The sequence below is a fragment of the Papaver somniferum genome, unplaced genomic scaffold, assembly GCF_003573695.1.
Source record: "Papaver somniferum cultivar HN1 unplaced genomic scaffold, ASM357369v1 unplaced-scaffold_150, whole genome shotgun sequence".
NCBI classification, from domain to species: domain Eukaryota; kingdom Viridiplantae; phylum Streptophyta; class Magnoliopsida; order Ranunculales; family Papaveraceae; genus Papaver; species Papaver somniferum.
This window is the reverse complement of record NW_020624377.1, coordinates 846,160-858,171: the sequence shown is the minus strand read 5'-3', so window position 1 is coordinate 858,171 and position 12,012 is coordinate 846,160. Positions and strand designations below refer to the sequence as shown.

The following is a 12,012-nucleotide window of genomic DNA, read 5'->3' as shown; positions in this document are numbered from 1 at the left end:
GGATTCTTCGTTCTTATCAAGTTTCTGAATTAGAGTAGTCAACTCGCGGCCAGGTTCCGATCTCGGAGCCTGGTTTGCATACAATATGCAGAAATAGAGTTTGTTTAAGGTTTCGTAGAATATTCCGAAGGAATCTTACATGTAAATGGATGAATTCGTCGTTCTTACCAAGTTTCTGACTTAGAGTAGTCAACTCGCGGCCAGGTTTCAATCTCGGAGCCTGGTTTGCATACAATATGCAGAAATAGGGTTTGTTTAAGGTTTCGTATAATATTCCGAAGGAATCTTACATGTAAATGGATGGATTCGTCGTTCTTACCAAGTTTCTGACTTAGAGTAGTCAACTCGCGGCCAGGTTTCAATCTCGGAGCCTGGTTTGCCTACAATATGCAGAAATAGGGTTTGTTTAAGGTTTCATAGAATATTCCGAAGGAATATTACCTGTAAATGTATGGATTCGTCGTTCTTACCAATTTTATGACTCATAATAGTCAACTCGCGGCCAGGTTTCGATCTCAGATCCTGGTATGCATACAATATGCAGAAATAGGGTTTGTTTAAGGTTTCGTAGAATGTTTCGAAGAAATCTTACCTGTAAATGGATGGATTCTTCGTTATTACCAAGTCTCTGACTTATAGTAGCCAATTTTGATGATGTATCATGTTAAGTTTGAAGTCAAAACCCTCTCAGAGCTTCGTGGTTCATATATTATATGCCATTATACCAAGTTTGAAGTTCGAATCAACATTGAGCTTCATACTTATCGATTTTGATGATGTATCATACTAAGTTTGAAGTCAGAACCCACTCAGAGCTTCTTGGTTCATAGTTTGTATGTTGTTATACCACATTTGAAGTTCTGAATCGTCACTAAGCTTCATATTCATCAATTTTGATGATGTATCATGCTAAGTTTGAATTCAGAACCCTCTCAGAGCTTCGTGGTTCATAGATTATATGCCATTATACCAAGTTTGAAGTTCGAATCGACATTGAGCTTGATATTTATCGATTTTGATGATGTATCATACTAAGTTTGAATTCAGAACCCTCTCAGAGCTTCGTGGTTCATATATTATATGCCATTATACCAAGTTTGAAGTTCGAATCGACATTGAGCTTCATATTTATCGATTTTGATGATGTATCATGTTAAGTTTGAAGTCAAAACTCTCTCAAAGCTTCTTGGTTCATAGTTAGTATGTCGTTATACCACATTTGAAATTACTTCATGACCTATGTAACTAGTCGAAATTCAAACCAGAAGCACAAATAGAAAGCACAAAATCACAAAGAAACACACCAATTATCGAATTCATTTTCATTTTCCCGATTCATTCTTATGTATTTTTTGGATTTTTTAATATCAGAATGTCGATAACAATGTCCTAAATTTATTAATATTTTTTTTGGATTTTTTTTTTCGTATCAAAAGTTCATAATTAAACCCAATACATGAGTTCGTATTAGCACAAAGAGAAACACACATGCTTCTCAATCCATATGAGCATCCAATATACAATCTCAATCGTCAAGATCTTTTCTCAATCCTTATGAGTGGATCAAACGAAACGTGGTCCGTCGGATTCACTCTTTGTTTTTTTCCTCTCTCGAAGCGTTTGTTATCTGTTTCTCTCCTCTCCTCTCCTCCACAGATACCGCCGCTGTAATATTTTTGCTGAGAGAAAAAAAGAAGAAGGTCGAGATAGAAACAAGAGATCGAGGGAGAAAAAGATAGAGAGAGTTTGATTCGAACCACTGATGGTGGTTGATTAGGGTTTTGGTTTAAATCTGGATCTATGTTGCAACCAAGAAGAAAAAGGGGATTTTGCTGTTTTAGATGACAGAATACAACTGAATCGAAGATAGGGTGTTTACGAATTGGAAGAATAAGCAATTGATTGAAGACGGTTATGAACCTGCTGTTGTTGAATAGAAGATGGGTATTTGTTAATCGAGGTTGGAGGATGAATTGACGCTGATTAATAGAGGGCCAGGGAAGAAGAAGATTCAGAAATTGATCTCTGTTGAGGTCGAAATAATGTGTTGGTGTTCTTGAGGATAAAAGGTTCTGATTCGAAATGGGTTTTTGGGTTGAATCTGGAAGAGGCAGCAGCGAGACTTTGATGATGGGGATTTATGAGATTTCAGTAAACACCGATTCAGGGTTTAACGGGTTTGAGAGATTCATGAAGTTTTTGGAGAAGCTGATGGTTGAAGATTGCTGGTGCTTAGAACTGGATGAATTGGTGTTGCTGTGGAGCAGTATTACTGAACCCATAATATCGAAACAACATCTGTAGACCAAAAATCATCAACATGAATTAGTGAATTGGAGAGTTTGGAGCAAGTGTTTGTGGAATTAGATCTTGCGGAGAAGGAAATAGAGATCGTGAAGATGAAATTGGAGCTTGAGAAGAAGACTGCTGTTAGAGATGAGGATGCAACTGAATTTTGGAGGAACAAGTGTTCTGATTTGGAGACTCTAGTCCTGGCATTGGAAATTGAATACTTAACAATGAGTTATGAAGATAGCTCAATATTGAGATGTAATAGGAGGTATTCAACCAGCTACCAGTGATAATACCTGTGAGCAATTCTTATTATATCTTCATTTTTATGATTTTTTATGTTGTTTGTTTCGATTGCTTACATGTTTAAATTATGGTAACTAATTGAACAAATTTCATAGTTTCATATGTTCTTGTCGAGTTGCCGTTGCTGTTTTTGTTGTTGTTAATGTTCATTTTGGTTGCTCACATGTCTGACTTATGATAATTGAACATAGTCCCCCAGAGGAATCATTGCATTGCATAGTCTAACTAAATAATTGATTAATGAATTAGCTAGCTTGAGTTTGTGTTGTTTTGTGTTGTAAAACTGTCAGTGATACTCTTTTCCTCCATTTACTGGTGGAATTGAGGGGAGAGTAAGTTTTGCTAGGAAACAATGGCGCCTCCAGCTAAAGGTGCTACTTTCTCCTAAAAGTATTCATTGTTTAGTTAGATTTGATGCCAATGTTGTTCTTCTTTGCTAGAAATTATTTGATGGTTGGAAAGTCTTAACATATGATTGCGAATCTAGTTTACTGTGACTTTGTTTTTGATAATATAATCATTTTAAAAATGACTCTAGGTTTCTCCCTTTGCTCCTGTCTCACTATGTAATAGTCTTTGACGACCTAGATAGTGAATGTTGTTTAAGGAATGATGGTGTTGTTTTAAGCATTCCATGTGGTTCGTGACATTCACCCTAGAAGGGTTGTTTTTGTCTATTTTAAGATTTTCAACTTTGTTATTAGTTTTAACCCTTTTAAATTTAAGTTTTCTAGCCCAATATGTTTCTGTAAAATAAGAGGTGAAATCTTGAATATAGTTGTAAATTACTGGTATGAAGAACACTATCAAACCCATTGACTGATGATGAGATATTTGTTCTGTTACAACTTCTAATTGTAGGTGTTTTTAATCTTATGCAGTAGCTACAAAGAAGGGCGACCCAAAAGCTCAGGCTGTGAAGGCTACAAAGGCAGTAAAATCTGGTGCGTTAACCTTGAAAAGGAAGATTAAGAAGATCAGGACATCAGTCACATTCCGTACGGGTGAGTCATGCTTCCTCAAAAAGAGTTTTCTCTTTAATTCTGACTCCTGGATTCCATTTGGTTTGATTAAATTGCCTCCCATGTGATGTATCATGTTATTGAGTTTTGTAAGAAGTTTTATCACTCGTACTTAAGCTGTACATGTTTCTTAACGTGGACAGGGAACATGCGCCTTCAATCATTTTCATGGACTAAATTGACAGTATTGGATCAGCTCGTATGGAATGTGGAACTGGTAATGGTGATAGTGAATCATATGATATCTTTCGATAAGTTGATTACGGATGGAAAATGGTTTCTGAGTCCTGTCACTGTTTGGGGTATGTATGGTAGGGGAAAAGGAGCTGGTGCTGCTCGAATTGTTCCTCATGCAGCTCTGCATTATATGGCCTACGTCTGATAGATTATTCAATTTTTTGTTGGTTCTCATAGTCTTCTAATTGTTGCTTGTTTTCTATGTGGTTTCACTGGAATTTTGGATGTTGTTTTCAGAAACACCCGATGTTAATACAGGAGATATGGATTTCTCGGTACAGTGTCAAATCCTCCATATGCATTTCTCTTAAAGTTTCCTTGATGATGGCCTAAACTTGTATTTATTTTGTTTACAGCAACTCGGCGACATGGGTGGAATGGGAGGCATGGGAGGAATGGGCGGTATGGGTGGAATGGGCGGCATGGACATGGCCAGCTTGATGCAAGGGATGGGTGGCATGGATATGTCCGGCATGGGTGACATGGATTGCTACGGAATATAGTGGTGTTGATGTTGAAGTGGTCAAGGATTTTGCATTTGGTGTCACGAATAAGACTCCTGAGTTTCTTAAGATGAACCCAATCAGAAAGGTACAGCCTTGTAGTTAAGAGAGAAAACTGTAGCTTAATTTTGTGCCTTCTCCTTATGTGTGTTTGGTTGTCGTGTGCAGATTCCTGTTCTTGAAATTCGAGATGGACCTGTTTTTGAGAGTAATGCCATAGCACGTTATGGTGAGGCTCCACTCTTTTTTAAACACCTGAGGGATGATTGTTTTGCAAACATGTATGCAACTTATTAGTTTATTTTCTTTTCTTTGCTCGCTTGAAGGAAGGCAAACCTCTCCTTGGTTCGTCCTTGATTGAATATGTAAGACATTTTTTTGTTCTGTTTTCACTGGCTTATTCTTTCTTCTCTTTTATTTATTTTTCTGTTTCCTTTTGATGATTGATATGCTATTAATTCAATTTATTGTTTGAAATAGGGTCATGTTGAGCAATGGATTGATTTTTCGTCTTTGGAGGTTAATTCTAATTTGTCGCGCATGGATTACACACGGCTTTCTGGCAGGTTCATTTGCTGGTGGAACCGCAGTTCTTTTCACTTGCCCACTTGATTTAGTACGAACAAAACAAAATTAGCCTATCAGGTGATGTACTTACCTGTGGTGGTACATTTTTCTATCTAATGCAATTATTCACTCCAATGGCTAGGTTTTTACTTTCTATGCAACTTTGGTGTAGGAACGTGTAAGGAAGGCAGTCGCAGCAAAGAAAGCCTGCACCTGCAACCAAAAAGAAAAAAGAGTCCAGTGATGATAGCTCTGATGAGAGTGATTCCAAGGATCTTAATGTTTTAATGTAAAAATCTGATTAGGTATTTTTGTTCAATTAAACATGAAGTGAGAGGGATAGTATTGAAACTTATGTTGAATGTATTTGAAGAGAGGTTTCTGAGGTTTAAAACCTAACTTTGTTCACTGCCATTTTTTGAATGTGTGTGTTTAACACTGGCAGGTTAACTTGAGTGAATGTAAATGTGTTACACTGTCAGGTTAATGTGAAACCGATATTCGGTTTCCGCTATAATTTCTTTTTTCGAAATAGTTTTATGCACACAACTTCTAACAAATGTTGTAGTTACACATTACTTCAAATATTACAAGCTTTAAGGATGTTGTGTTAGAGATTATGACTACACAAGACAAAGGCTGTGACAAAAAGTTCTACAACTCTAGCAAGTGTAGTGAAGTGTAGTGACCGTAGTATTCACAATACTAATAAATCTTGTCTTCCAGTTTTCGACTACACAAGCCAGACATTGTGAAATAGTTTCTTTACAACATAACTATGTGTTGTCCAAGGTAGTTCCACAGCTCACATAAGAGACGTGTAAATCTTATTCATAATACCAGTATTTGTTGTTACATATGTTTCAGAGACGTGTAAATCTTATTCATAATACCAGTATTTGTTGTTACATATGTTTCCACGATACCCTACTTGTGTTGTCCAAGATATTCCTACAACACAAGCAAGAGTTGTGTTAGGCTTTCAAAAAAAAATCGAAAGAGAATCACAACTTTGGGAAAATATTGTCGAATCATGAATCACATCACCCTTTACAACTCTTAGTCAAGTATTGTAGAAAAGCTTGGACTTTCTACAATACCCCACCTACACAATGCATAAAATGGAGTTGTCGTAGGTGTACTACAACGCTAATAAAGTGTCGTCAATGATGATTTTTCCCGTAGTGATAACTAGTTCAAGTGACTCAAATGAACTTGTTAGAGAGTTGTTTAATTGCAAGGAAATCTTATGTAACTGCACAAGACACATTCGAAGCAAAAACGATTTGATTCACTCGAATCGGTGCATGAACTATATAGCCACAGTTTGCAATTTGCATTCCTTAGTTTATATAAGAATAAGTTCACAAACATCGTTTTTAGACATAACCTACTCAAGTTCGTGGACTGGGTTCGTGGACTTAAGTTCACGGAAGGAGTTCACAAACTCCAGCAGAAATTCTCGAGTCGAGAACTTCCGCCAGTTCGCGGACTTGGCTCACGCCACATTCCATTTCTCTTGATCAACAAAGTTCGCAAACTTCGGTTCAAGGAATAAGGACTTATACATATATGTGTTTCCACAACAATGCTTATATCCTCCACTGGTTATATTATCTAAACTCTCATTTCAATCATTGGAACATTCTTAGAGGACGTTGATATTCTATAGTTGTTATTCACAAACTATTTTTCGTCAAAGTAAGCAATTTCCAAAGTGATTGAAACTTGTCATGACTTTCGTCACTAGGTAAAGATGAACTTGGTTAAAGCGAAAGCTTACCAACACATATTCGAGAAATAGATAGGAGAGATAAACTCGACGCGAAATAGCAAATGTGTATAATCTAAGTCTATATAGCAAAACGACAAATTTTTCTCAAGATAGGATATAAATAGACTTTTGAGTGATAGATAAGTTCAAGTCTCCACATACCTTTTAGTCGATGAAGATCCACCGGTTCCTTGAGTAGTCCTTCGTCTTGTATGATGATTTCCATGGAGTTCTTGAGCTCAACTACACTTTCTTATCCTAGTCCGAGACCTTAGCTATAGTAGACTAGAAATCAAGACTTATAGTTTTGATCACTAACATTGACAAACATTCTTCGGATAGCAACGCGTGCGAGGTCGACCGAGCAATGCTCTAACAACTGCAACTTTGGTTTTAGCAGGAAAGGTAGCTAGCCACACAAATAATTAGCTTGGTTGTAGCTAAAGGCATTTGAAACGTAAATCTTGATAGCTATCACACATAACCTTACCTACTTGATTTTATTGCTCTACTGAAATTTACCGATTAAAGATGACAAACTTTAGTGTTATTTCCAATTCAGACTCCTAAATCTATGACAGGAATGTGATTGTACCTTGATATAACATGTGGAGGTGGAATTTGGATCCCAAACTATATATCGATTATACAAAACGGGTTACTAAAGTATGCATCACATTCTCCAATTGTATTTAGATCGAGTGGACAACAAATTACACGTCGACAAAGCAGTGTACCTTAACATAATGCCAAATTAAAAAATCTCAAGTTATAAATATCTATAATATTACTTCAGAAGATCGGAGAAGATTACCAGTTAATAAGTGTTTCCACGGATCTTATCTTTCTAACTGATTTGTCCGAAAAAGTTGCTTTCTCTCTTCTAATGTTTTAGCTGACTCCATTTTCTTTATATCTTCTTCCCCCAATTCTTTCAACGAAACTAACGTGTTCTTGTGAGGGATTATTCGATAAAAATTCAGTGAATCCACAAGCTCTTTTGAGGTTAAAGATATTGCATCGTAAATGCTAAGAGAGTTGTAAGTGAAGCATAATACACTGCCACTCTTGGTTAAGCGAATGGTCTCTTTCCAGGAATACAAAACTCTTTACTCCAACCCAATGGCTCTTGCTCCACATGCTCTTGGATGTCACAAATATTTTTCTTCCCTTTCAGTATCCATATATCACTATATATGCATCTGGTGATTGGATATAAATATCCCAGATAATAATATAAAAGTGTTAGAGCATAGCTCGGTCGACTCGCATGTGTTGCTATATCAAGCATGTTTGTCAATGTTAGTGATAAAAACTATGAGTCTTGATTTCTAGTCTATTATAGCTAAGTCTCGGAATAGGATAGAAAAGTGTAGTTGAGCTTAAGGACTTCATGGCGATTCATCATGCAACGACGAAGATCTACACAAGGAACCGTGGAACTTCATCAACAAAAAGGTATGTGGAGACTTGAACTTATCTATCACTCAAAAGTCTATCTATTCTATCTCCTACTTCTTATGAGACAAAAAGTCGTATGCTATATAGACTGGATCATACACATTTGACATTTCGAGCTGAGTATTCACTACTCATCTTTTTCTCGAAATCGTGTGTTGGTAAAGAATTTTGCTTTGATCAAGTTTATCTTCACCTAGTGAAGAAAGTCATGAAAAGTTTCAATTACTTTGAGAATTGCTCTGACGTGAAACAGTCTGTGAATAACGGCTATATAACGTCCTCTGAGAATGTCTCAATGATTGAAATGAGAGTTTAGATTACATAACCATGTATTCCTTAATCAGAAGTTTTCGAACTTTGTTGATTGAGATAAACCGGAGGAATTGGCTTTGCCAAGTCCGCGAACCCAGTCCGCGAACTGACGGAAGTTCTCTTACCGAGAATTTCTGCTGGGATTTTCCAAAAACTCATTTGCGTGTTTAGTCCGTGAACTCAGTCCGCGAACCTAGTCCGCGAACTGGCGGAAGTCTCTTTGCCGAGATTTTCTGCTAAGTTTGGAAAACTCTGCCGGTTTCCTTAAGTCCGCGAACTTATTTGTGAGCTTAAGTGGTTATGATCTAAAGATGTGCTCTGAACATGCAACTTTAATTACTAAGGAATGATTTATGCAAACCGTGGCTATAAAGTTCATGAGCCGATTCAACGAATCGAATCATCTTTGTTTCAATTGTTCTTGTGTAGTTACATAAGATATCATAGCAATTGAACAACTCTCTAACTAGTTCATTTGAGTCAATTGAACTAGTTATGGTGAAGAAGAACAAGGTTAATATGGAATGCTCATACGGTTGACCTTTTGGGTTACTATGTTGAACCAACATACACGTACACGTTTGGGCATGGTTTTCACAAACCCAGTAAACGTCTACCCAAGTGTGTGTGACAAGCTAAGTTTTCGATCCAACAGTTGAGAAATATTAGCTTGAATCTAAATCAGGTTTTCATCTAATGGTGAATATGGATTGCTTTGTAACTAAGGCAAAACCCTGATTTGAAGGCTATATAAAGGAGACATCTAGCATTGTGCAAAACTAATCCCCACACGTCTGTGTGATACTAGTGTGATCGCTAGTGTCGATTCTCCTTTAACCTTTGGTTTTCTCCTCTAAAACCAGGTTAACGACTTAAAGACTTCATTGGGATTGTGAAGCCATACCGATACTACTTTTATCATAGTTTGTGATCTGATCTTGCATCTTCTATCGTACGAGTACAATCTTTGATTGGCTTGAGATCGTGAGAGTTCTCCGATAGGCAAGATAAAGAAGTCACAAACATCTTCGTCTCATTGTTTGTGATTCCTCGACAAACCGCTTGTGTAGTCAAGAAGGATTGTTGAGAGGTGATTGATTAATCTAGGCTGTTCTTCGGGAATATAAGACCGGATTATCAATTGGTTCCTGTTCACCTTGATTTCATATCTTAAGACGGAACAAAACCTAGGATTTTTCTGTGGGAGACAGATTTATCCTTTGATAGACTTTTCTGTGTGAGACATATTTGTTTATTATCAAGTCTGCGATTTTGGGTTGCAGCAACTCTTAGTTGTGGGTGAGATCAGCTAAGGGAATCAAGTGCGCAGTATCCTGCTGGGATCAGAGGCGTAGGAGTACAACTGTACCTTGAATTAGTGGGAGACTGATTTGGGTTCAACTATAGTCCAGTCCGAAGTTAGCTTGGAGTAGGCTAGTGTCTGTAGCGGCTTAATACAGTGTGTATTCAATCTGGACTAGGTCCCGGGGTTTTTCTGCATTTGCGGTTTCCTCGTTAACAAAACTTCAGGTGACTGTGTTATTTCTTTTCCACATTATATTTTTTATATAATTGAAATAATACAGGTTGTGCGTTAAAGATCATCAATTGGAAATCTAACCTTTGGTTGTTGATTGATATTGATTGATCCTTGGATATTGGTCTTTGGTACCGTCCAAGTTATCTCTCTTTGATAAAGACTCGCAGATTTCCATTTGCTTGAGTAAAGATCAAATCGAGAGATTGAGATATAAACTCTTAGATATATCTTTTTATTGATTGAGTCTAACTTTTTAGTTGATTCTCATAAAAAGTATATTGGAGTTTGTCCATACATATTGCTAAGCAAAATATTGGGTGGTGTTGTTAGACCCCCGCTTTTCAAAAAGCCCACCCAAAACCCCTATAAAACTATTGCACATGGTGGATACTGGCAAAGGAGGTGACAAAAGCAAACCATGTTCATGGAACTTTTCCTCAGCCAAATCAAAATCAAAAACCTTACGATCACTTATATGCATCCAATGCAGTGCTCCCTTCAAAGGACACCATATTTTTGAAAAGTTCGGAGAGAGTTAATACCAAACCTTCCAACATTTCTCCACCCACTGCCACTTCCAATAGTGTAGACCAAAACCTTTGTAGAATTAATATCTTCCTTTAAGTTAAAGTTCAACAACTTTATACTCATTAGTTAAAGGAAGGTAACCAAATCCGCTCGAACCATGGAAATCATCACAATTTCTCTTAATATCTGGAAGCATAACATATTCTCTGGTCACAGGGTTGCATATACAAATAATATGATTTTGGTATCCATATAGACATACTAAACCATTAATCGAATCAATAATCTTAAAATGAGGTGATGTGAATGGAGGTTTCATGCCGATTATTGTAATACTACGAATAGATTTGCCCTCATTGTATTCAAAATCATGAAGTCGTTCATCATAATTCAAGAGAAAACTTAACTTACCAGAATCAGTGGACCGATTAAGATGAGTTAGATGCAATTTGGAGAATAACGGATGATGAGAAACCAGATTCAACCATGGTTTGCATACCAATTTGCAGTCGGGGATTGATTCAATTGGTAAACGAGTAACAATATATAATAAAATATCTGTTGGAAGATCCTTGAAATTCCTTATTGAGGAAGATGGATTCTCAAGAGTAAATCTTAGGGTTTGAAATTGGGAATTTTGGCCGGTGGGTTTGAAATTGAGAGTAAAGTTAAGGGTTTGGAATTTGGAGCATGAGGGATCTCAAAAAAACAATCAATGACGGAAGAAGTATGATCATAACCTACATCAATGGAGATCCACCACCAAAGATATCTTCGAGCTTCTCTGCTGATGAGAGAAGAAAAAGAAGAAGCAAAATTTTCATTTCACTGAAAGACGAGTAAGAGTTTTTATTTACACCCAGCTAGTATCATTCCGATGCCATTCGTCTACTCAAGCCCACTGCCGCACCAATAAAAGTAATGAAAGATTGGCCTTTAGATGGTGAATGTGAGAGGTTCAAGAGAAGGATAGCAAACTCTGGATTATCTAGTGCAGCCGAGAACTCAATGTTGGAGCATGATTGGGCCGCGATATTGGCTTTTGTGGAGAGAATGTATCCCCGAGACTGAAACCTTTCATATGACATTTGGGGAGATGACCATTACTCCATATGATGCCACGCAGATTCTTAATCTCAATGACAATGGAGTGGATGTCAAGTATGAGTTCACAAAGCAGTTAAGTTGGGCACAATTTTATGATTTCTGTAACAAGTGTCTTGGTTGGGATAAAAAGACCGCAGACATTGAGTTCAACAGGTGCTTCTCTTACAAAAACTAGACAGTTTAACATGAGTCAGTTGATCAAGATGTTCAAAGGAACTACCGAGAAATAAAAGCAAGGACCGTTAAGTGATGCCGAAGTGGGTGCCGCGGTGACCGCCTATCTCTTGGTTGTATTGGGATGTGTCATATTCCCCAATACGAGTGGCAATCGAGTAGACGCCAACCTTCTACAACTGTTTCATC

At 37.2% G+C, this 12,012-nt stretch overlaps 1 protein-coding gene across 7 annotated transcripts; it reads left to right on the top strand.

Moving 5' to 3' along the window:
* The first annotated feature begins 1,665 nt into the window (after positions 1-1,665).
* Positions 1,666-5,473, top strand: LOC113336097. 7 transcript variants are annotated; one of them, XR_003353613.1, is made up of 9 exons: positions 1,666-2,590; positions 3,480-3,602; positions 3,764-3,837; positions 3,936-4,132; positions 4,214-4,448; positions 4,529-4,589; positions 4,687-4,725; positions 4,841-5,005; positions 5,100-5,473. XR_003353613.1 is itself a non-coding variant. In XM_026582087.1 (9 exons), the coding sequence occupies exons 1-5, from the start codon at positions 2,951-2,953 to the stop codon at positions 4,358-4,360; spliced, it is 486 nt and encodes a 161-aa protein (XP_026437872.1). In that variant the 5' UTR covers positions 2,658-2,950; the 3' UTR covers positions 4,361-4,448; positions 4,529-4,589; positions 4,691-4,725; positions 4,841-5,005; positions 5,100-5,473. The 7 variants fall into 7 exon arrangements, 4 of the variants coding, with proteins under 4 accessions (XP_026437874.1, XP_026437872.1, XP_026437873.1 ...); XM_026582087.1 differs by lacking the exon at positions 1,666-2,590 and adding an exon at positions 2,658-2,969 and having other exon boundaries at positions 3,764-3,922; positions 4,095-4,132; positions 4,691-4,725; XM_026582086.1 differs by lacking the exon at positions 1,666-2,590 and adding an exon at positions 2,660-2,969 and having other exon boundaries at positions 3,764-3,922; positions 4,095-4,132.
* Positions 5,474-12,012: the final 6,539 nt, after the last annotated feature.

What these genes read in the sequence shown, in the direction of transcription:
- LOC113336097 (XM_026582088.1), top strand. An exon ending in ATCAGTCACATTCCGTACGG is followed by an intron (nt 3,603 to 3,763) that starts GTGAGTCATGCT and finishes TAACGTGGACAG; the next exon opens with GGAACATGCGCCTTCAATCA. An exon ending in GAGTCCTGTCACTGTTTGGG is followed by an intron (nt 3,923 to 4,094) that starts GTATGTATGGTA and finishes TGTTGTTTTCAG; the next exon opens with AAACACCCGATGTTAATACA.